This window comes from Tinamus guttatus, unplaced genomic scaffold (genome assembly GCF_059628265.1).
Source record: "Tinamus guttatus ecotype Peru unplaced genomic scaffold, ASM5962826v1 Tinamus_guttatus_pri_ptg000293l, whole genome shotgun sequence".
NCBI lineage: Eukaryota > Metazoa > Chordata > Aves > Tinamiformes > Tinamidae > Tinamus > Tinamus guttatus.
This window is the reverse complement of record NW_028288827.1, coordinates 595,168-620,693: the sequence shown is the minus strand read 5'-3', so window position 1 is coordinate 620,693 and position 25,526 is coordinate 595,168. Positions and strand designations below refer to the sequence as shown.

Sequence of the window (25,526 nt, the reverse complement as noted above, 5' to 3'; positions counted from 1 at the left end):
GCTGAGCACAGCATTTGGGCAGGAATCTGCGGATTTCCAGCCTGCTTCAAGTTCCAATTCCCTGCACACGTGCTGAAAAGCCAAGAACTCCGGCTTCCTCCTCACGCCCCATCAAATAACTGGAAAAAAAGATATCCCTAGGACGTATATTTATGGAGAAGCAGCAACAACAAGAAAAGCTGGAATCTCTTCCTGGCAAACTGAAATCTGACCACTCTTGGCTGCTGCTGCTGCCCTTCCAAAGGGAGGAATCCACCACTCCAGATCAAGGGTTTCAAGGTGCAGAATTACGTAACAAAAGCAAACTAAATTTATAAAGATCAGTGTTTTCATAATTTTATTTATACTATTGACTAGAGAGAAAGCATACATGTTGTATCTGTCATACAGTCAGTACATCTGCAGTTTTTTTCTACTATAAATTCTCTATACAAAGTCATTGCCAATTGATACGGTCTTTGATGGCACAGGGCTTAAAATAACCAAGAGGTATAAAAACAAGTTTGCCATCTTGCCCTGAGTGGAAATGGTGAACAGATACAAAAACTGGATCCTAAGTACTGATATATGATTTAATGGTATATGCAAGTAAAAAGAGTCATGCAACTTTTTAAAATACCTGCCAAGTTTTACTTGAATAAGATCATAGAAGTCAGTAGTAATTATGAAAATATCTTCCTGCCATTAGGTATTCGTTAAGCAATTTAAGTGGCAACTTTGCAGACTGGGTATTTCTTGTTATATTTAAACTGAGTGCCAGCACTGAAAGTATCCCATTCGTTTTAGTGTTTCAAAACTCACGTGTCTATATAAATAAAAATCTAAGATATCCTTTTAAAAACTAGTGACGGAAAAGCAACTTTCTTTTCCTTTTTATTTCTCATCATTGCCAAACAATGTATGTCTCATCCCTCTTTTTTGGCAACTTCTACCTTTTAATCTGGAAAAAATCACAACAAGACGGTCAACAAAATGAAGTCTTCTATTAACTCCTGTTCTCTAAAAAGAACACCAGTCGGAATTTAAAAGTTGCTGTAAGGTAAGTGTTTATAACTATTAGAAGGAATTTTCAGATATAAATATATATATAATATATATTCTGCATACAAAAGGCTCCTGTGAGGCTTAGCATCAAGTTGCCATGATAGAGAGGGAGAGTTTCAAAGGGAACAAACCCAATACTGTGAAGTCTCTGTAAGGCATTTGCCCTTTACTTTAAGCCCTGAGCCATGTATTATGACAGTTAATTCTGAAAATAATCAAAATCCAACTTCTGCATGTTCAGTTCCTTTCTGCTAAGAGCAAGGCGGCAAACACATTTTTAAAACCTGGTTTTAGAAGATTAAGCAGAACAAAAGTAAAATATATCTTTAGGTTATAAACAGAATTGTATTTTACAATCCACCATCCTCACAATATAATGGCCCACAGCAGCGCAGCAGAGGGATCTCAGTCTAAAGGTTGTGGGTCTGCGATCGGCATGGTGTGGAGAACTTCATCGAGAAGCTGCAGGGCCCGGTGCAAGTGGATCTCAATCCAGCAGGGTGTCTCTTTGATGCTCTGCCTTGGGTAATCAGGTCCCCAACCTTTTACAAAACTCATCCTGAGAATGCACAAGCGCCGAAGGTCATCTACACCAATTCCAGCAGCAGCTGACAAACCTGCACGGGAGAGGTTTCCAGTAAGTGCTCACACACACGCTCTGTTACCCCCTGCTTCCTTAGCCATCCCATTTGCTTGGCTGCTCCTCCACGTGCAGGTCTCTCTCATCACAGCCAAGGCCAATCAATATTTCCAGTTCGGTGCCATAATGAATGCGGCAACAATTTCACATTTCTTCCCATAAAACTTTTCAAAGTTGTTTTAAATTGCAAAAGCTCCTCATAATGAAAGCAGTTGTATGATGAAACCTAGTGTCTTATGTGACACACTATGCTTAAACTCCATTTAACAAATCCCACCAAAAACACTTATTCTTGAAGTTTGTTGAATGCTGTGCTTTTAGCACATGGATTTCAGCATAAGATCAGCCACAGGGAGCTGAATTCAAAAAGCAATTACACTAATCACTTACTCTGGTAAAACAAAAGAGGATGAACACAACAAGCAAACTTCTAAGTATGGCTAAGACAAAAATTAAACACTTCCACCAAAATGCTTTCAACATTTTAAAAACAGCTGGAGAGACACACTAAGCAACAAAAGGAACATAAGAAAGCACTATGGAGCCTGAAGAGGTCTGACATAAATATTCACTATTTTAGAAGTATTCAGAGAGAATTTTAAGATCTAGAATTTATCAACCAGTAAAATTCTAGATCAGAATAATTTAAAAGCAGAAAGAGGAAAAAACACCCTCACATCCTCCTCCTCATCTTCTCAAGAACCTTAATATGCAGTTTTCTAAAACTGAATATGGGATGTGGTGGCCCTGCCCTCTCCACTGCTTTTAGTAGCATGTTTATAAGCCTAGCTCTCAAAGATCATTTTTCAAACTTGGATCTGCTTAAGCAGCAGAAAACCTCTCTCCCTTTGAAGTAATGCAATTGTACTGCTTGACCTTGTATGTAACATACCCTGCAACACTCCTCACAGAACAAGAAGCCACTTCCATATTCAGTGTCTCCTGAGGACCACAGTGAGAAACTGAAGTGCAAGGCAAGCACAAAGGGAACAAATAGGGACTTAAATACCACTTCAGCCCCACTTTGTCCAAATCCAGACCCTAATTCTACATTTGTACTGCTGCAGGAAGGAGGTGAAAGCATGTGTGTGCTGTTACAAGGGAGAACAGGATTATTTGCTTTCAAAGAAAAATGGAAGATTGAAGTTGATGTACTTACTAATGGCTGGGGCTATTCCACCTACTGATCCTGGTCCAGGGATGTTTCCTGCTACTGCTGCAGCCTGGGCAGCAGCAGCAGCTTGGGCAGTGGCAGCCTGTTGTTGCATCTGACGGTGACACTGGCGTAAATCAAAAACCTTCAAAATATAAATATATTGTGTCATGTAGATTTACCAATAAAGGAGAGAATTCCTCAATCTCCATCTCCTACTACCTGGGCTGTTCTGCCCTCCCAAAGCAAATTCCAGATACACCCCTCACTTGGGCAAGATCAAACTTTTCCTGGCTAGTTTAATTTCCAACTGAAATAACTCACTGAAGTGACTCTTACAGACTTATCTAAGCACCAGTGGCTACACCAACACAGTCACTTAAAACGGCCCAAACTGCGCAGGCTCAAGCAGGATTCTACGTGGAATTGACTGCAGGATCAAAGTACTACAGGCTGACGAAATGCAGGTTGTTTTACTTTCTATAGGTTATTTTTATTAAATCCTAGCACCTCCTGCAGCTAGGCATGCAGGTAAAAATGGAAGTCAGCAAGCCCACCTCAACCTCACCATTGCTTTACTGACGCAAAATAGTGAATTTAGAAGAAACATAACAACATATAGTTGCAGTTGCAATAGCTAAGTTTCAGCGTGCTGGCATTTCATGTTTTTGTGGTCAGGGTAGGCACTGATATCAGGAACTCTGTTCACATACTAGAAAGCTTTCATTAAAAAGAGACTGGTGGTATCTCTTTCATCTTTATTATACAACCTGCCTGGAAAAAATGAAGTTAAAGGAAATACTGAAGAAGGGAATATGAAAAACCCAAGCCACTGCAAATCTCATTTCAAACATTTATCAAAAATGACACTGAAAATATTTAATAATATTTTAGGGCTTATTTAAAACCCTAAATAAAAACTACACCCACCTAGTTAAGGCCCCCTAGTTAAGAATCTTTCCCAGAAGTATTTGATTCTAGGTAGCTCTACGACTTCTAACTCATTCATTAGGTATTTTCATGTTAGTAACACTTTAAATGCACACTTAACCACTTAAAAGTATGCAGCAACTTAATTTCTAGATTTTCTTGTTTTGGAGCGAAAGTGAAGAAAGAGATAATCCACAATCAAATGTGTTGTGGTAGCTCATTTAAAATCATAAAGCTAAAAATGTAAAAATACAAACTGCAATGGAGATTTTTCGTGTAAGAAAATACAAAATCAGTTGCTTCCCTAATACTTAGGTGATATAACTTTTAGAGCTATTGAAAAGTTAGAGTGACTTGTTAAATGCAAAGGTTTTTTTTTATGTGCCAAAAGAAATATATTGTTTTTTAAAAAACAATGATCAAAGGTGAAATTACTTGTGTTGGTAGAGAATATTGAGAGTAAAATAAATGCATTTATAAGAAGCAAGCGTGTGCTGTTTTCCCCAAAATACTCCTCCGAGAGCATCGGACCAACCTTGATATATGCACTTGGGTAGATCTTGTGGACAGCATCGCCCGGCGCTCGCCCTGCTTCTCTATCCAGGTAGTAGCTCTGGACGAAGACTGCGTGGTCACTGAGGCACCTCACCCACACGTCACCTTCTCCTTTGCACTCCAGCTGCACTCCTTTACCTATGTGCAACCTTAAAAAGGAACACAGCGCCCGTGTACTTGTGTTTAGGCACCCTAAGTTACATCCTTACTGAATAAACTACAGAATTCTCCATCTCAGCAGCTCATGATACCACAGTTTACATTCAGAAACACTTTGCTCACAGGAGGAGCTGAAATTAGAATATCTTAATCTGTGAAGTCAAGAACCCACCTGCAATACCACATAAAATACAGAGGAAACACAGAATGCAGAAACAATACTCAAGTAGTAAGTAAAATAGCTGTAAATATGTTCACTGCCACCACAGAACCAGGATACCAAACATATTCAGGGTGCTATTCAGAAGTGTAAAATCCCACAAGCCTTCTAACATAGGAAGCCACTGAACTACAGGTACAAATTCAGATTTTAACGAAGAACTGTATATTTTTTTTTTTGGGATCACATAACAGAAGTCTAGCATTTTGATGCCACAATGCAGCTTTGATGTTCCCACTGCAATGGTTTTGGAGACAGGGAATCACTTGATTCCTCTTCATTTCAAAGCAAAAAGGAAGAAGTTGCAGGATCACTTGGGTTCTCTGTGCTTCAAAGAGCATGTACAGTAAGCAGCAGCAAAAAAACAGCTAGCTTTCTCTAGCAACCTTCCTTTGCCACTTCGTCAAATTTATATATTGCATTTCTTCTCACATTACTTCATCTGCGGTGCAGAGCTAGTGCTCAGCTCGCATGCATAATGGCACGAGTTGCTAATTTTATCCTCAAAGGCACCGTTTTGAAAGCAACGAAAGGCAGTGTGCTGCTGCAAAGCACTAAAGGTCCCTGTCACACAGCTCACATTTTGAATGCATTAAGCTAGTGGCCTGGAAATACATATTCTGCTATAGCTAACTCAGCTCCACAGTACATACCACACTGGCAATTTCAGAAAAAAAAAATTACCAAGCAAAAAATATTACCAAGCACAACAGACAACTTTTGGTAACTGTAAAATACCTTGCTCTCTCAATGGCTTCTGTTCTGTGCACGTTGGAAAGCTGGCCCAGGCAAAAACGGTCTCCTCCAGACGGATCCACGTATCCATCAACAGTAACAATTGGACAGCTTGAAGGAACCTTAAATGTTTCCCCAACTTGCACATCCATTTCAAAGTATGCGATTGAACACCAATATTCTGGAGCTAAAGACGATAAACAATTAACAGACTGAAATGTATGTAAAAAAAACCCTATGAACCCATTAGAGACGATCAATTAGGCCTTCTGTAGCTGCACTCTCTTTCAGAATGGGAGTGCACATGCCCAAAGCTTAGATGGACAAAGACATTACAAGTAGAGAAAATCCTACATGCTACGAAGACCACAGGCTTGTAGATTTCTTCTGATCACATACCAATACCACTATCCCGCATATCAACGGTGTTTTCTGCCTATGGCTAAAAAAAACTCACAAATCTTCATACAATTTATACCTCTGCACCCCTGTGCCTTATGGCTGTGGTTTGGTTTTGGACTCCTCTAGCATAAAGGAACATTCATATGGCTGTCCAGAGCTAGGCTGGTAGAAACTAACCCTCAAAGAGATCTTGCTCGAGATGTAAAAGTAACTAACTCCTAAAAGAAGTCAGTTTTGTGTCTGCTCTGCAAGGAGAGTGGGTTTGGAAAGAAGGGCAGAGGGGAAAATCATCTCAAAATCAGATACTGCTTCCCAGCAAGCAAGGCAGGCAGAAGAAAAACAGTATTAAGCAAAGGAGAGGAACAAAACAACATGTTAAAAGAAAAAACAAAGAGAGTCTTTTTAACTCATACTAGTTTATAAAGAAAAACAAGATGGCACTTGCAAGAAGCTGCCATGTGGGGATGGGGAATCCTGATTCCTCAGAGGATGCTACTAAACCCAAACTCTCAAGGAAACCTGACAACACAACGTGATGCTCTGCATGTGTATTTGTTGCTTTGGGGATAGCTGAGAGCAACTGGCTCTCCAAATCCTCTGCAACACCCAACCTGAGCACTTCAAGCATTAAGAGTTTCCCTTTTCAGACACATAAATCCAAACATTTCCAGAAGCTTAAGTTACTGGGGATTTCAGAGGCTTACAACACCTTTATGGACCTTTTCCACAACACAGTAACAGCCCAGCTTGTTGAAGAGGGCAAAGAAAATCATCAACAGCATGAACTCAATTTAGGGGAAGCTGAAGTGACAGGACCTAAACACGACAGCCTGGTAAGCAGGCAGAAAAGTCAGTTCTCTCTCTGCCATCCACAAACCCCTGGCTCCATGATGCTTCTAAGCAGGCACAGAAGCACAGGTTCAGTACCTAGCAATTTTCAATATCCAACCACTAGCTACAGAGACCAGAAATCTCCAGGATTGGACAGCAGCTCAGTGTGGGTTGGAGGATTGTTATTATGATTTGATTCTGGAACCTAAATTAAGCTCAGTTCACACCACTGTAGAGGTCCAAAGAGCAGAGGTCCAAAATCAAAGGGAGACTCATCACAAATGGGTTCCTTCCTCCTCTCCTCCCCTCGGGAAAACATATCCCACAAATTTCAGAGTACTTTCTATAAGAAATGAGACTCAAAACAGAAAGTTATTAGTTTGCAGGATATATAGCACACTATTTCACTTACCAGGATGATTTGATATAGGAGGCTGGAATGCAAGCTCATTGTGAACTGGCCCTTAAAAAAAAAAAAAAAGGCAAGCAATTTATTTTACATGAGAAAAAATATTTTCTTTATTTAACCTGCTTTTCTATGGAAACAAGGCTTGTGAGAAAATGCCAGAGATTCAGAAATTTGGGAGATTTGTGATATAGTAGCCAAATCTGGCAGAAAATGAGCATCCAGAGAAGAACTGCACTCTTGCAGGCTTCCTGAAAATTCAGAAATTGTATAAAGGAAGGAGCTCAACTGGTACCCCATGAGGAAAGGCTGCAGTATAAGCATAACAGCTATCTGTGCTGCTCAAGCCAGAACCAGCTCAAGGAGATAGCAGAAACTAGGCATATTGTAAAGTTGTAACAGAAATAGCTTCACTATTCACAGAAAAGGTTGCCCAGGATGTTATGGACTCCAAAAATCACAAAGTGATTGAGGCTGGAAGGGATCTCTGGAGGGAGCTCCAATCCCCCTGCTCAAGCAGGGTTGCCTAGACATGTTGCCCAGGGCCATGTTCAGAAGGGTTTTAAGGATCTCCAAGGATGGAGACTCCCCAACCTCTTTGTGCCTGCAACCTTTCACAGTGCTCTGCCACCCTGTTTTTCCTCATGGTCAGATGGAGCTTTCTGTGTTTCAATTTGTGCCCAGCAATTCTCATCCTACCACTGGAAACCATTGAGGAAAGTCTGGCTCCATCTGCTTTACACCCTCCCTGACTTGACTGTAAAGAATCATCATCTAAAGACTGGTTGGGGGAGTGGAAAAGCCCTAGCGAACAAATTTTCTAAAGGAAAAATGATACTGAATATGGTCTTGGTAAAGGTCAGTTTGTTCTTTCCACTTTTAAGCCTGTGCTTACAGGCAGCACAGAACAAGGAGAGACTTAAACATAATTCTGTAAGCAAGGGCTGCTTCTCCAACAAGATGTCAAAACAGGCACAACGTTGGTAGGTGTCAAAAGATGAAACTTTCTGAAGTGACAAGAGGCAGCAGCCAAGAAAAGCACTATGTGGTGTTACCATTCAGCTACAAATATTAATTATGGAAAGATACTTGCACTGAAAGACATTATATTATAGAGTATCTACAGCACCAGTGCAGTTTCTCAGTCCTGGTATTTCTGACAAGATGAGAAATGAAGTGGGATCCTAATAGAAAAGGATAATTAAATTTAATAACCAGATCTAAACCACAATTTTTCTTCACAAAGACAGGTTGGAGAGTCATTCTAACATTATCTCACATCATATTCTCCCCTTGACTAGCCCAAGAACAATGACTGCCACACACAGATTAACTGGTTAAGGACTATATTAGAGAATCCAAAACTGTTCCAGATTTTTGCCATTTCTGAATACCAAAATTAAGAAAAAAACGTGTTTTTTTGTTTATTTGTTTTGTTTTTATCCACTGTTCTCTTAAACACACACACGCTGCTAGGCACATAAGATATTTGGTAATTTTTTTTCCCTCCCAACGCCTGTACCATAACAGGAGAGGTTATGCTCTTATTTCATAGCCCAGAGATGCTGAAGCTTGCGTGCCAAATGCACTCATGAATCAGGCTGTCGCAAGACCATTCTGCTGACAAGTATTTACTGCATAAGTTCTTGAACAGTTCTTCTAAACTGACTTACACACATGGACAAACATGTCCTCCAAAGTTTAGAGTACTCTATCATTAAGATGAGACTTCAAAACTTCTAGAGAATAAAAATAGCAACCTCAAGACTTTAAAGGAAAAAAAAAAAAAAGATCCAAACATCATTCTGCATTAACTTTTGAGCAAACGATCTAAAGATCCAAAGAAGTACTTATTTCAAAATTACAGAGGCTTTTAAGTTAGAGGTTTCAAAAGGAAACACTATTTTAGTTACATAAAAAACAGGTACAGTATAGCTAGTTTCACGATAGCCATCTGAATTTTTGCTCTCTTACTGCTGCTTTAAATGAAAGAAGATCATTAAGCTTGTATTTTAAACTGCCAGAATTTACTACGTCCAATAATTGATGTTTCGTAAAAAGAAAGAACAGGCTTTGTGGCTGAGGGGGACTAATCACGAGTTCTCACTGTAACAGAAAAAAAAAAAAAAAAAAAAAAAAGGAAAGAAACGACTTTATAATCTACACTACTTACAGTAATGTCCAGGATGCATAGGTGGATGGTGCTGAAGATGGCCATTCTGGTGGTGAGGTATGGTAGGTGTGTAGGCTGCCGTCCGACTTCCAGTCCAACTTGTAGTACTATCTAGAAAAAGAAATGAAGGAGTTATTGTTTTTTAAGGGAGTTTTTCTTCATCTTATTTCTAATCCTCTATTTCTCCTGAACATTTGGAAAGTGGTTTTAGAAAACTAAGAGTGCACATATGTATATACTCACTGTGATAAGCAGCTGGCTGAGCTGTAAACCCATTCTGCTGAGCTGCTGGCTGGGGCCCTGAAGCAATCTGTAAGAGTCCATCACTATGGCTACCTGTCAATATACTGGGAGGTTGACCTGGTAAAAAAACACACTACCTATTCATGCACATTCTAAAATTTGAATTAAGAAGAGCTCAGCACTACTGGGTAGGAAAATGCACCCAGCTGAGGGCACTGCAATCCACAGCTTGGTTTTGGTGCCTTTTTTTCTCCCACCCTCATCCTCCCCCAAGCGCCTTGGGAATTTTTGAGCAAGATGGTTTCTATGAGCTAATTTTGACTCTTAAGACACCCTTAATATTTTAGGAGTAGAAATATGCAGAAAACTCGCACACATCTCATCTTTCAATCTAAAAGAAAGTGGCGATGCTAAAGGTTTACTCAATGAACAGTCTGCCCAATAAATGTTTTTTAAGATGCTATTGCTACTGCTCCTAATGAGGACAGTCATGGAAATACATATTTCTCCAAAACATATTGAACAGCATTTTCTTTTAACAAGTAGTGCTGGAACACAGCTGAGTACATCACGGAACTCCTCCCTACAAAAGCTGGGGTTTTCTTTTGTTTTCATTTTCTTTGTTTTCCTCCTTTTCCCAAATAGGTGATTCAAGACGTGTCTAATGTTTAAAGCAAAGCTACCAAAATTTCAGAACAGGATAACAGAATTTGATTTTAAAAGGCTTCAGCTCAGCCACCACACTAAACCGGCAGGCAGTTTCACAAGTAGATTTGCACTCTCAAACTGGTCTGACTAACAGAACTTCAGATATTCAAAACTTCTACTAAAACCTAAAAACTATTTTTTTTTCTTGTTCACTTGGCTCCAACAAGTATAGAAATGATAAGAACAAGTTATTGCCTTTGCAAAACACTTTTCTAAATCAAACAGATTAAGCCACCTATCCTTTTTTTCCCCTCTGGAAACAAATACAAATGACATCTCAGCCTGGAAAAACTATTATTAGTTTTAACAAAAGAGTCAGCAGGTAAATTAAAGAACATAATCAAAATATCATGCCATCATAATTTAAAGTTGACAGCATGAAATCCATTATACTCACACCTTCCATACTTAAGTATTGCAGAGTATATGAAACTTCTCCAAACTCCACGGTTTCTCTAATCAGGGCTGCAGGACAGTGCCCAAGTAACATGGGAATGCTCAACTGTCCTGCTAAACTCAAGTGTGAGGTTTGATGCCAGCTACCCAGACTCTTCCACATGTACCAAACACACAGAGCACTCAAAAAAAAATACACCATAGATAAAGCACCTCAAAGGAATGAAGATATTAATCAAGGCAGTGACTTTGGTAGCAGAGTAGGCAGTTACAAGCAGCAGCAGGTTAAACCTGGAAGACTCATTCTCTCAGCTTCTAAAACATTGGAGAGAGATGTCTGTGAACCTCTCAGTACTGCCACCCTCAAATAAATCAGTTTGTCATCTCACTTGCTGTTGTAATAAAATACTGAGATGCTCCCATTCCCGGAGCAAATATTCCAGTATCAGCCATGCTATTTTCTGGCAATGGTCAACAGTTGAACATTGGAGCGTTGAACAACCTAGACTGTTCAAAATGGTCTTGGACCGCTCATGTAGTGTCTGCCTCATCATTATTAAAAAAAAAAAGTTTATTATAGAAGGCTATTCAAATTCAGCTGCAAGTAAATCCTCATTTGAATGCTTACAAAATTACCTACATCATGCTATCACTACACTGTATCAGAGTAATCTCGCAACACTACATTTCTCTTGCAATATCTGTTTTCAGCAAGATCAGTGGTTATCTTTAACCTTGCACGTTTTACAGCTTAGTATTCTGAAAAAAAAAAAAACCTCCATCTTACTTGTTGAAGCCACAGGAATGTTGGGAAAGTTAGTGGTGCTGGTAGTGCTGGCCTCAGCAGGAGCTAGCATGGCTGGGGTGCTGTATGGCTCTGTAGATGCTCTGTTACTCGGCGGATGCTGGATGGTTTGGACCGAGTGGCCTTCAGCAGATGACAAGGACGGCTGCCCCTCGTAGTCATGAACGTATTCATCTTTCACCAACATGCTTGATGGAGCTGTGAAGAAGCAAACGCTTAAATATGCGAAGCAAAATCACTTGGAAGATTCAACGCTAAATGGCACTACTACTTTCAAGCAGTAACAATGCTATTTAGACTACTGGGTGGGGCACTTGACCTATATAAACATTGCTAGAACACTGAGAAACATCGTTTAAATTATAAATAAACACTTAAAACCAGCAGGAGGAAATTTTAAAGCGTAACTGGATGGCAAACCGAAACATTTATTTTACTTACTGCTTTCAAACAAGCAGTTTAGCCCCAAAGTAGTACCTTCCCATCTCATTTTGTTTTCTATTCCATCAGTGCGTGATTGGACATGGATGAAAAAAGGAGAAGGGGGAACATGCCTTTTGATAAGTGCCTGAGTATATGTTAATGCAGTAACAGAACAATTCCTATTACAATAAATCAGAAATACAGGCCATAAGCCTCCCATTAAAACAGGTAATTCATGCATACTGTATACAAAAATCTTTAAACCCTTAAAATAAAAAACCAAAAACCTTTCAACCCTAAAAACCTTAAAAAAAATTAAGTAACTTCCATTATAATTGACCAAACCCAATAAATTTACATTAAAAGATGATAAAGCACCTACTCCATCTTCTCCACTGTAGCCTTTAATTCATAATATTCCAGATACGAGATATGGAAATTACTACCATCACCATCGTAAGAATTTATTTCTATATATTCTGCTGAGCATGTTAAATTCGCAAACTACTTTAAATCCTAAGTTCATTTTTAAAGCAGCCTTAAATATATTAAAATATGACCATAATTTTCTGCTTCCTTTTGAAAAAAGCATGGCACTTTAAGACACAGGTACTTAATTACTGGTCTTTATGTTTAGATACGGTATAAAAGACCATTTTTCAGAAAACACTGGCAACTCACGCAAAGCAGCAGATGAATACCCAAGTTAAAGCTTATGACATTAGCAGTTGGATTTAAGTAGCTTGTTTGAACATTTTTCATAAAATGCAAGCACAGGTTTACACATTACACAGATCCACTTCTCTACACGTTTCCTCTAAAAGAAAGCACTCTAGTCTTGAAATAAAAGTTACTAGCTGCGCAATCTCAGAGATTTCTGATCATGTCAAACAACGTCCAATTTCTCTCAAGTTTTAAACATTTCCCCCATGATTTTCAGAGCGACTAGCATGATTAGACTGCTTCATTCAATTGCATGTTAATTGCAGAACTCTCATTTGCAAGTCCAACTGTTTACTTGCTAAACCACTTATTAAATAGTAAGGACCTATAATTCCCAAAACAGTTAATTAAGGTAGTACAGGTGCCTTTTGGGTTTTTTTTTGTTTGTTTGTTTTTTGTTAACAGCATTCCCCATTGAGGATTTTTCAACTTTCATTTATAGGTGATAAAAGCAGGACATTACCTATGAGCTGAACTGAAGCCTTTCCTGAAAGGATTGATCAATATACTTACCTTACCTGCGCTGCTTAAAGTTTTCCAAAACTGATGAGATAAATATTTTCATCTGCTTTTTATCCTCTCTCCCCAAAAGATACCTATATTTTAAGACTCTAATACAGTTAGATCCATAGAAATGTAACAGTAAACAGAACTACTTACTTGAACTCTGTAGTGTCAATCCTGAGAGATCTTTATTAAAAAAAAGAGAGAGAAGAGAAAGGAGGTATTATATAAACACAAGTGTTTAACAATGTTTGAATATCAAGTTTATAAGCTTACACAAATCAATATTAAAGACTCCACATACTACACTCCTGCATCACACAGCTCTAGGTGCTAAATCATTCTTAGGAAACACATTAACTATTGCAATTGCCTGTGAAGTCAATGTAAAGGCTAAAAAAAAAGAAAAAAAAAAAAAAAGCTACAACCTGTTCTTTCAGATTGGGAACAAAGGTATAAGAATATCTCCATTACAAAGACGGACAAGAACATATGAGAATAAGCTATAATTATATCATTAAAAGTTAACGTTTCTATTTCTAATTTAAACCTGTATTCTCTAAGATCAAAGCAAAACATTTCTACAGCTTATTCCTTTACATCAAGAATCTACTTACCGATGCCAGGTGATACTACACGCTCATAATGGTAAGGATTTACACAGACACTGTCACATTTTAAGTCAAAAGCATACTGACAATATTTAACATGCTTGAGTTCATTTTTATGAAGATCAGGCCACCTCCAAAGACGAGCGTAAATCACATGAGGGAATCCCTTGCGACCAGCCACCTAAAAAGTCAGACACAAAAGTTGATTGGGAAAGTACCAAGAAATTTCCCTTCATTTAATAAGGAGCAAAGCTAGAAGAAAAAAAAAAAAAAAAAAAAGCAAAAACAACACAACTTTTCTCCATCATCAAAATATGAAAAAAAAATTTGGTACATTTTCCCGAAGATTTGTAGTCAATGGAAATCAGTTTAAATTAGGGTTTTGCTATGGTTAAGTCAACACTGTGATTCTTCAAGAAAAATTACTGGATACAAAAAGGCAGAAGCAGAATTTATGCTTAATGTAGTATGTATGTTCACCTCCCCCACCATGGATGATGAAGGATCTTTGCTCCAGAAGAAGAGGAACGAGGCACTAAGCTAGACTAAAAGAAATTTGCAAGTAGAAGAATGCCAATCCATTCTAAAATGAAAAAAAAAAATGTTTCTAGGGTAGACAGAAAGCTAGCCAGCAAACATGACATCTGTCCTGGCACAAAGACATCACAACCCAAGCTATACAGCCCTGTTGACATAGGCTAACATGAATCCTCCGTGCGGAGCCCTTGCAGGGTCTCAGCAAGGGATCGCGGGTCTTGACACTGCTGACCAACACAGAGCTAACAGAAGCTGGTAGTGAAAATACCAGGAGAGACAACTGATTTGTTACGTGAACCTGCTTTTTACTGCCACACACACGCTCATTTGGAATGGCTGATTCAAGGCCTTCTGCTCCTTTTGAGGGAGGAGAAAAAAAAAAAAGGAAAAAAGAAAAAAGAAAAAAAAAAAAACATCGACTAATGCGGCAGTCCAGAGCCCCAGCCACAAAAACATGCCTACAGATGGGGATGAGGGGAATGCAGCAGAACAGCTACTCTTCCTCAATACTCTAGGATCCTGTTTCACTCACTTTGGCTCCAGTTCCACTAGGAGGAAAACGTCTGATTTTCACTTGTACTAACCTGAAGCCTCCCATCCAGCGTTCTCTGTATTGTAACACACTTGCTAGGATGAGCTCCATTTGTAGTTATAGCTGTAATCAAAGAATCCAATTCATCTTTTTTCTCCTTTAGCTTTTTAACTAAACTTTCAATTGCGCGTTTGGCAAAAGTTTCACTCTCTCCACCTTGGCGATGGCACATCAAGCTGTGAACAATGCTCAGACAAGCATCACTACTTGTTGGCGTGTTAGTAATAGACATATTGTCCATTTGTCACAGCTTTTTCTTTCAGATCAAATGTCAGTTTTGGGGGCTGTTATGATTTTCAAGCTGATGAACAAGAGATGATCCAAGTTAAGTGTTAGATGTACTGTCTCTTGGTAAAACCTAGGAGGAAAAAATATCTACATTAGAATTGTTTTTAACAAATTGCAGATCATGTTTCTAAGGAAGTTTGTGGCTTTCTGTTTCTTTTATTTTCAAGCTAAGTGCAGGATATTAAAAGCACATAAAAACTGTATTGCTTGTCCCATGATAGCTAAAACATGCTTAAGACACTGCCTGTACATTTTTTTTAGATATAAAAGCTCTTTTTTTCCCTAGGAATAATATTTAAATAAAGATTATTTTATATAATGTACAGAGAATATGTACATATAGAAAGGCACGGGTTTCTAGATGAACAGGCTTTAAATTAGGAAAAAGGAGAACAGTGACATTGATTTCCTATGTTTTCAATTGGTAGGACAAAAACAAGCAAAAAGACTGACTGGGAATCAAGGGACACTGATTTAAACAAAATTTAAATAGGTGAAGAAGCATAAATGTAGATGAGAATCATGTGTCAGCTGTATTTAATGATCCTGTTAAAATATTTCAGCTATGTTCTGGCTTCAGACTAACTCTAGCTTTTCCCTTTGCTAACCAAGAAGCCAAAAAAATTTTATCTGGCCATTAGCTTAACACACTCTTACATAACTCAGCAGCATACGTATTCGAGAACTGCACCTAGAGCATTCCTATTTCCTTGTTTCTGTGTAGCATTTTTTGGATGAAGACAAATCAATAAAATCATTTAAAAACACGCATTTCCAAATTGTCTCAAACAGAGCTGCTTTAATTATAGTAAGCACAAGGGTAAGGAATAAGTTCTTCATAACATATTTTGGCCTTTAAATTTTTTTTAAAGGAAATACACCTGGAGAGATTTCTGTTCATTGTGTCACTCTCTTCAGGACTAGAAGATCTCACCCTCTTCAAGTTCCCTTTAATTCATAATTTAGGAGAAGAGCTGTGTTGCTTTTGCCAATTCTGAATGAACTAATTGTTGCATTTGATCTCACTTTATCCAGACAGTTAGGATAGTACGTTTTGTGCAACTCTGGTTTCAGGTAGTCAGCCAGGTAATATAATTCTAGCAACTATTTGGCCTAACTTTCTCAAAACACTTGGCAGCAAATACACATTACTGATTTTATTATTTACATTTTCTGAGTAAACTTAACCACGTTGCTCTAATCAATTTAAATAAAATATACACGATTTCAATACTTAAGGAAAAAAAAAGGTGTTGTTTTTTTCCACATATCTGAGGCACGAGTTGGGTCAAAGACCTGCTACTACACTGGAATTTGCTATTTGTTAGGAGGTACAACAGCAGCAGCAGCTACTTATTGGAAACGAATGCATCACACAAAAATAAGAGCAGTTTTAACTTAGAAAGTTAATGCATCACACAAATTACAGTGCAAATGCATCATTTTCCTTTTTGCAAAAGGAATAATGCAAGACAATTCCAGCACAATTACATAACGAAACAAAGACTTCCCTATTTAATGTCTGCTCTAATTTCAACTGGAATACAAAGTACAGGAGTATTTCAGGAAAAACAGTGCAAATCTCCCCCGTTTCCATTTTCAATAGCTTTCTCCCTTTGTAAAGAAGGTTTCAGACCTAATTTCTCCCCAGGGAACACAATTCCCTGAAAGTTTGAGTAGGACTGTTCTACCTAGTTATTAAAGTACCTCCCTCAACACTGGCTTTTTTGCACTCCGGCTCAGTAATCCTCTTTTAAAAGTCAAGCTTAACCTGCCAGTCATTCTCCATGGCAACGAGCACAGAAATCTGCAAAAGCTTGCCAGCTTCAACAGAAGAGAACATCATTTTCCTTAAATATAAACCACCACCCCACATACGCATACGAGAGTAATCATAAATAAGTGACTAGATAAAGATATTAGCCAAGAGTTTTAAATAAAGAAACACTTATTAGGCCTGCAGCTCTTTCCTACACCCCTAGAAGTTATGAATGAGCATTTTGCATGCTGGCTTTCAGAGCACTAAGATGAGGCAAATAAATCCTTATTTAGGTGGAATGATCTTCAGAAACGTTGAGTCACCCGTCAGCTTTCAATAGGAGCTTCTGACTGTTCAGCATTTTTGCAAGGCAGGCGGCTCGGTGGGGTTTTGAAGCCGTTCCTGCTGGGGTGCAATCACAGGGAATTCAGGAGCCTTCCTTTCGGAGCCTCCTTTATAGGAAACCTGTCTTTTCATGCTGCAAATTCGATTCACAGGACAAGGGGGGCAGCTAGCTGCCAACGAAGCAGCCTCTATGGACAAACGCTGTGATATATTGCTTCGGAAGTACTACACACACTAGTGTATTTTACACATAAGCCAAGTTCTTTCACATTCACGAAATTTAGTATCTTACAAAGTAGCTCTCCAAACCTATCGCTGACGGAGTCACACATTCAAGAAGTGCCTTAACACCTCCTTACTCCTTTACTTCCATGTGTACAAGTAAAAACAAGATGCAATCTTGATGCATTATATTTTTAGAAGATAGCCTTTGAAGATAAGGTCCTAACATGCCCCCAGATATGGAGCAGCATATGTACTCTAAAACAACACTATGCTTATTTGCGTGATTTAAGATTCAATGCATTTGATGCGAGCGTGAGACTTGAACAAAACGGCTGTAATTTAGCACTCTCCTTCCGTAGGTGATCCCACACTGCAGCTAAAGGTTAGGATTGCTGCAGAAGAGGTAGAGCAGAGCCCTTCTTGCCTCCCTCCACCCACAACACTCCCAGAGCCAGAAATGGGTGCGAGTCCCTGGGGGGAAACAGGGCAGTGAGAATAGACAGAGAATACAAGAAAAAGGAAAGACCCTTTGCAGCCGAGTTTTCAGTTCCACCTGATGAGGCCTAGTTGGGAATAAGAGGCATAATTTCCTCCGTTACTGTAACACTAGCAGAATAGAGAAGAAGGAGACAAGCTAACATGAGAAGCTATGAAGTTACAGAGAAGTACTTCATGCTATGGAAAGTAATTCATTTCAAAAAATAACAATATGTAGGTTTGTTACAAAAGTGGTGTGTAACAACAACTGTTCTGTCACAGTCTAAAAACTGTGACGAGAACAAGAACCTCTGGAGAGGAGATAAATCTGGAAAAGAAAAGGAGTTAAACTGACAAGTAATTAAGAACATCTTCGATGCTCTACTGCAAACACACTCCTATGTGGGGGAACTCATATGTAACCATTAACCAAAACTCTTCTTTAAAGAGTAATGCAGAATTAGACAAACACTGCAATTCCCCTGTTCATCCTAACACGGCCTTTGTGAAGGGCGATGCATCTTTTTAGCCTAGGCAATGAAATTCAAAACACAAAGCAGCTGGTTAAAATTAAAAATGCAACACTGGTACCACATGCCTCACTTTCATGGCTGTGGATAATTCAGGTAACCAAAAATGGTTACCTGAGCAATATAAACAGATTCTATAAACAAGTGCATCTGCAAAACTATGCTATCTTATATAATTAAAATCAAATAGATCATTGACTTACGTATGTGAAAGTAGCATTACTGAGCTTTCATGCTAGGGCTTTTATTCAATTTATAATTATCCTATGGGTAGTAAAGCAGAGTAAAAACAACACTGACTCAATCTAATCCATGATTCTCAAATCCACTACTGAATTCTGTTTCTCTAAGTAGCAAAGATTTTAGTAACATCACCAGAACCTTCTGCAAAAACTATGCAAACCTATTGCTAGCTAACAGCTGCAGGAGAGCCCTCCCCTTCACACAGGCAAGGTGCTCCTGGTCAAGCTGACACTAAACAAAATTAAGTATAAAAAAAAGCAGGGTAGAGATCTCACCCAACAGGATTATCGATGGATTATGGAACAGAAAATAAATATTCCACCTTGTTTGCCAGCACCCCTTCAGCTGCACCAGCAAAGACATATTATAAACTAGCACAGCTTAAGAGCAAGTGCTTAGAGGTGCCAAAAACCACGGGTAACAAAAACAGTGCAAGGCCCAAATTCCAAATATTTGCAGCAACTCCTCACGCAGCACACTAGGTATAACAGACATCATCATTTGGAAGGCCTTACAATTGCTTAGCTGTTTCAACACGAGGGATTCTTTGACACTCTTAATCAAAAAACTGTGCAGAAACCTATACGCATACCACATAGCCACATACACACACTCTGAGGAGAATACAGGCAGTTTTATTAGGAGAAATTCAAGTTTTTCTGCTTTTTGCAATTACGAAGAAAAAAAAAACACATGGATTTGATTTCCTTGCTTTTGCAGAGGTCTTGTTACCGTAATAGACAGCTGAAGTCAGAGATCAGCAGAGATCTAAGTGCAAGGGCTGTTAAAAATGCAAAGATGTTTCGTCCAAACATTTGTCAAAGTGCCCAGGCTACTCAGCCAAACAAATTTAAAACTTATCTGAAAATCCCTTCCTCCAAACAACCTGTTTTAAATCCTCTAGCATGCCTGAAACATGCTGAGAAGTTACAACAACGGATTTTTGAATATATATATATATATATATATATAAGGGCCTGAAAGTTTTTTCTATACATATAAGAACCTCACACGAACACTTTTTAACATCTGTCAGTCACTAGCCTCACTCCTCCCCCAAAACACCAGCCACTTTGTCTTTTCAAAGCTTTGCAGAGCCATCAGAAGCCACACTTTACAACTGGGGCAGAACAACTCACTGTTTATCCACAACAAGAAAAGAGAGTGTTGCTTACACAAAAAAAAAAAAACAGGCTTTTGCAGAGGAAACTGAAGTCAGGTACGTAACACAGGCGAACATGATCCAGGCAGGCAGCAACCCGACAGCTTGGGCGCGATGGTTAATCCGGGCCCGGCGCGGATTCGATACTCTGCCCTCCTCATTTACAGTGGGGTTTAAGCCAATCACAGCTGCGGAGGGATCAAATTCACCAAGAAACTCGGTCTAAAAATGTGACAGTCCAAATGCTACTGGATAATTACTTTAAGATACGGGCATGGGGCCAAAAACCCCTCTGTGCTGCTTTCTTAGTGTGCTTTTTATTTTTAAGTTTCCACAATAAACTAGGCATTTTCCCAACAAGAGACAACTTGAGACACTCCAGAGACTTCAGTTCTTTAAGGGTGAATTACACAAGAACCACTGTTATTAGGAGTGAACGAGTCAAAACTTTTAGCATCTTAGTTTTTGAAACAAAGTGTTAGTTATTGTGTTTAAACAGAAAAATGTGAAGAAATGGAGCACAATCACAGTGCAGACAAACCGTTTTCACGGGTGTCAGGACAGCAGTAGCCCTTTGGAAAGATTTTGATGGAGAAACAGACTTGCTGCTTAGTTTAGAAAAAAGGTTCCATACAAAGACAGTATGTTGAAGGTCCAAAAATGCTCGAGAGAAAAGCAAATAAACACGCCAGGCAGTGGAAGCAGGGGATGCTGCAGAACACACTTGGTAGTCAAAAGTGACTAGAGAAGGCAAGGCAGATTTGCAATGGCATGCAAAGGAAATCTGAAATAAGAAGTTGGGACAGAAATCCAACCAGTCTGCAGTATTAAAATCGAAGGGAGAAAGATTTTTACATGTGTTTGATATCAGATGACACATTCAGGGCTCTAACTCAAGTTTCTATGGGAAGTCTTTAGGCAGCAGGGCTGAGAGGAGTTAGGGATCTTGCAGTACAAACTGCTCAGACAAATGTCATCTGCCACCTTAGCTTTTTGGTTTTTTTGCTTAACATTTCAACTATGAACGCAGATTTTTAAGCAGTCGTTATGGAAAAATATGGCACAGTGTAGGGAAATTCACAACCTTGATGATTTTTCATACTGACACATCATTGCAAGTGCACGTGTCACAAGTATGTAAAGGACGATTAAGATGACAAATGTCAGGCAACCAAGTGCATCTGATGGTACTCCTCAAGTGCAATACACCATTTATACCACGAACCATAAGAAAATTTGGCCATTAGCCACTGTAATACATTGCTGAAAGGTCTAAGCAAGTCAGCAAGTTTGTGGGCAAAATATTGTTCATGATGCACCATACCTTAAGTAGTCATTACTCCTATGGTCAGAGCCCAAACTGCCTGAGTTTTAAAGCACAAAATAAGGACCCAGGCATTCATCATTTTTATTACTGTGGTCGCAAAGACAAACTACAGTCAGATTAGGACCTGTGCTGCGTGCTGCCAAATGTGGTGGAGATGCCCAGCCTGCAAAGCTGAGCACTGATATGCTGAAAGAAGCTATTAATGAGAAAAACATTGTGAGGATCAAAGACAAATGTATAGAATTGCAATTATGAAGGCAGTTGAGGAAAATATTTAAGAAAAAAATAAGAGTGGTTTGAAGCTGCCACTGATGCTATGGGAGCCAGATTTACCACCAATGCCAGGCACAGATCACCAGCATTTTTATACCATGCAGTAACATGATGCCAGCAAACGGGCTCATTAGAGGAGTTTAAACACTGGCATCGTGCTAGAACATTTCATATGGGTGAAGGGCACAAAAATCTTGCATAAGCACTTGCCTCTGAAATTAGACACACACAAAGAAGTCAGAAGCAGCATATACATTTGATAGCTTTTAAACACTGAAATATTAGAGTTTTGCTGCTTAATAATGCAGTGGCAGAAGTTTTATGGTGATAAAGAAAAAAATACATAAAGCAATAATACAAAAGAGATTTCATAATTTGATGAAGATGTGAATAAGTGGCCTGACTGCAGGTACTTTATAGCACATCAGACTATTATGCCCAAAGGGTGAACTGAGTCAAAATGTTTGCAGACATAAAAATAATTAGTATTAAGCAGCGAAAGAAATAGCACTAAGAAGGTAATACACTACCTTCCTGTTTTTTAACAGGAATAACTAACGTTAGCCAGAATACTACTTTTTTCCATGTATTTGAATCATCAGCATCGATTCTGCTTATCTCACTATCTGTAGACAAAGGGGAAAAAAAAAAAAGGGTACACCATAAAAGGAATTGGAGGAGAGCTTTAATATGAAATAGTTGCTGCTTAGAGTAGACTTAAAATCATTCCATGCCACGAAGCGTGAGCAACTATTTGTGGAAGAAACTAATCGGGTGTTTTAGCTGCCCAACTGTAGCTCTCAGCCTGTGCACTCCCCCAGCTTCCACCTCTGCACTTCAGCTGCTTTCCAAAGCATTTGACAAACGCTATAGGCTGACCCTCTAAATTGAGCATAGGAAGCATTTCTGCTGCATGAGGCCCCACTTTTTTTTTCCACCATCTTCAAGACACTAAGAGCAAAAAATCCCTCAAATCTTTTTTTTTTTTTTTAATCTGACTATATTGGTGGGGGGAGGACACTGGTATAGCTAATAATACCATGCATCAGCGACTACAAAAACACACATTTAAAACCCTAGAAAGCTCTGTTTTTCATTTCAGTCTCCCTTCCCTCCCTATATATTTTTTTTTAATTTTTCAGAAAGCACACAGGTCAAAAACCCCTCTCTTCCACGCGGGCTCCTGCACGTCTGGAGAAGGAAGACCACGCACGGCAGCACGCGCCTGGAAAGGGCAGCGGATTCTTCCAGCGGAACACACAATTGGATCTGTTTCAGCCGCACGGATCCAGGCACCGAGACGCTACATCACAGCAGAGAAGCCACTCATCCCACCTGATCTACCAAGGGGTCCATTTTCGGAACAGACACCAGCGGATAAGGAGGGGATGCAAATTTGGGAAGGAGGGATCGCTCTCAGAAAACCCCCCCTTTCTTTTCCCTTGCCACACAAGGGAAGAACAAGCCCACACGGAAGCTTTTCCTGGGACGCTCTGCGAGCCTTTTGCAGACACCTTCCTCCAACAAGGACAAATAGTAATTTGTCAAAACCTCACAGCAGAGGAAACAATTGTGGCTAAACCGAGCAATAAAAGGCAGAGTCCAGCCTTGCTCGGGCAGCAGTGGTGTGATTTCTCGTTAGCACATAATGTTTCCATACCCTAACAATAGGTGTGTTAGATAACATCTGTTCTTTGTAATCCGCGTGGGGGGGGGGGAAATGTTCTCCGCATTTGTTCAAGCTTTAAAAAAAAAAAAAAAAAAAGACAGAAAGAGAAACACCTCTGGGCAAAGCAAGCATGGAAAATTCCAGCCCCAATCAAAAGCAGAGTTTTTCACAAGGTTAAAAACGTAGGAAAACAAGAGTCCCAGAACTGCTGCTGGCCCATAACCACGGTACAGGGAAGCTGCTCCTCAACAGTATCCAACAAGCTGCTCCGGGGACCTTTGTCCTCCCCTAGATAAGTCGATGCGTCTCAAAACCCACGTGCCTATTGTGTTTGTTGGAACTCAACACACTGTGTGGAGAGTCACCTACCTCAAAAAAACAAATATATATAATCAGTTTGAGACACTGCTTTTCTCTAGACTTGGGCTCTCTGAAACAGCTTTGATACTAGTGTGAAAAAGGCGTGCTAGTGCAAGCAAAATAAATCAAAAGAGGCTCACGAAGGCAGAGTGAGCATAAGTGCTTCCTGGAGCTGTCTGGCCAAGATAAGAGGGCCCGAAGAACGGGTTGTCTGCTTATCGTGACACCGGCACAGGAAAACACGCTTTATTTTATAGCACAACAAAGCTGATTTCAACCAACTTGCCCGAAATTGTGCTGCCGAGCCAGCTCACAGCACAGCAAGGCTTTTATTATTTGGACTAGGACAGCCTGTTGACAGTGGCACGCCGTTCCCGACCACGGTAATTTGGGAGGCGGTGGTAAAAGACACCGCGATGCCGGCCCCGCCGTGTGTGTTTGACAACAATCGCTCTGCAGCGGTACAGTTTGGGCTCTGAAGTAACACATCTAAGCCCACAACCGGATTGCCCCATAAATCAAGCAGCTCTCAGCGGTAAATCCTACGAGGCTCAACCTCAACAAGCCTCCCCAACCCCACCAAAAAAGAAGATAAAAACACGCCTAAAGAAACGGGGAAGGCAGGAAAACACGGACAGAGGGGTAATCTTTAACTAATCCCCTGCACTTAGCAGCTCCAGGGCCCACTTGGAAGAGGCTGAGCACGGAGCTGGCTAGTCCGGTAAATAACATGGCAGATTTCGAGGAACTAGAGCGCGATGCAGCTCGAACAACAAAATAATAATAACAACAACAACAAAAAATAACACCCGGCGCGTTTGAAGGCAGGGAGAGGAGGGTGGGGGAAAAAGTTTAGCTGGGGACGGAGCGGCGGGGAAATAATAATAATAAAAAAGTGGTAAAAACATATGAAGTAAAAAGGGGGATGTTTTGTTTTCGGGAAGCGGGGGAGGCCGCGCAGGGCCCGGGCACGGCAGGGAGGGATGGAGGGAGCGGGCGGCCCCGGCGGCAGCCGGGAGCGGATGTTACCTGGGCCGCGGGCGGCGGCGGAGCGGCCGCTCTCCGGGCGCGGCCTGCGGCTGCGGTGACGGGCGGCGGCGGCGGCGGCGGGCGGCGCTCCCGTGGCCTCCTGCCGGCCCGGGAGCGGCGGAGCGGGGCCAGGCCTCCGCCCCCCCCCCCTTCCCTTCCCCTCCCTTCCCTGCGCTCCGCTCCGCTCCCCTCCCCGCGCGGCGGCCGGGCCCGCGGGGCGGCGCTCACAGCCCGGCGGCGCGGGGGAGGGGAGCACCCGGCCGCCCCGCCACGGCCGCCCCCGTCGCCGCCGCCTCGTCGCTGTCGCCGCCGCCGCCGCCGCCGCCGCTCCTCGCGCTCCGCGGCCGCCGCCGACACGTCCAGCAGCCCCCGCGCATGCGCCACATCCGGGGAACTTCCCCCCCCCCTCCTCCCCGCGCCGCCGCCGCCGCCGCCACAGAGGAGCCGCCGCCGCCCCCCCCCCCCGCCCGGCCGGCCGCACTGCGCCTGCGCGCCGGGCCGGCCCGCGATCCGCGCACCGCCCCGCGGCTCCGGGCGAGGCGGGCGGGCGCGCGCGAGCGCGGCCGCGTTTATTTGTGTGGTTGGCGTCCGTCGGCGGTGCGGGGCGCTGCGCGGTCGGGGGAGTTGAGCGCCCGCGGGTGAATGTGGAGCTCTCGGGTTCCCCTCTAAGAAAAACAGCCGTCCCCAACAGCCCTGCTCACACAACCACCATCCACTTTACACACCAACCATCCCCTCCGCAAACAACAACCATCCCCTCCACACAGGACAACCTCCACACACACCAACTGTCCCCTCACACAGCTACAGTCCCTTCCACACACCAGCCGTGTCCTCCTCACCACCCGACACCTCCTCACACACCAACCATCGCTCTGCACAACCTGTCGCTCCACACACAACCGTCCCCTCGCACGGCAGTCCTTTCCACACACCAACCACCCCTCCACACACCAACAGTCCCCTCCTCGCACCAACCACCTCCTCATACAACAGTCCCTTCCACACACACCAACCACCGCTTCCGCACAGGAATTGTCCTTTTCACA

General features: G+C 41.2%; 1 protein-coding gene across 3 annotated transcripts; it reads right to left on the bottom strand.

The window, feature by feature from the left end:
* Nucleotides 1-320: 320 nt before the first annotated feature.
* Nucleotides 321-24,609, bottom strand: SMAD4 (SMAD family member 4). Of its 3 annotated transcripts, none has more exons than XM_088527850.1 (12): nucleotides 24,478-24,609; nucleotides 14,783-15,148; nucleotides 13,668-13,842; nucleotides 13,207-13,236; nucleotides 11,383-11,598; nucleotides 9,492-9,608; nucleotides 9,249-9,359; nucleotides 7,082-7,132; nucleotides 5,440-5,623; nucleotides 4,303-4,471; nucleotides 2,844-2,982; nucleotides 321-1,661 (listed from the first exon to the last, which is right to left on the bottom strand). In XM_088527850.1, exons 2-12 carry the CDS (start codon nucleotides 15,029-15,031, stop codon nucleotides 1,450-1,452), a joined length of 1,653 nt encoding a protein of 550 aa, XP_088383976.1. In that variant the 5' UTR covers nucleotides 15,032-15,148; nucleotides 24,478-24,609; the 3' UTR covers nucleotides 321-1,449. The 3 variants fall into 3 exon arrangements, with proteins under 3 accessions (XP_088383976.1, XP_088383977.1, XP_088383978.1); XM_088527851.1 differs by having other exon boundaries at nucleotides 9,492-9,584; XM_088527852.1 differs by lacking the exon at nucleotides 9,492-9,608.
* Between the last annotated feature and the right edge of the window lie 917 nt (nucleotides 24,610-25,526).

Coding starts and splice junctions, on each gene's coding strand:
- SMAD4 (XM_088527850.1), bottom strand. CDS start 15,031: ATGGACAATATGTCTATTACTAACACGCCAACAAGTAGTGATGCTTGT. Junction 9,609..11,382: donor CATTCCTGTGGCTTCAACAA/GTAAGATGGAGG, acceptor TTTTTTTACCAG/GTCAACCTCCCAGTATATTG. Junction 9,360..9,491: donor TCAGCCAGCTGCTTATCACA/GTGAGTATATAC, acceptor TTCTTTTTCTAG/ATAGTACTACAAGTTGGACT.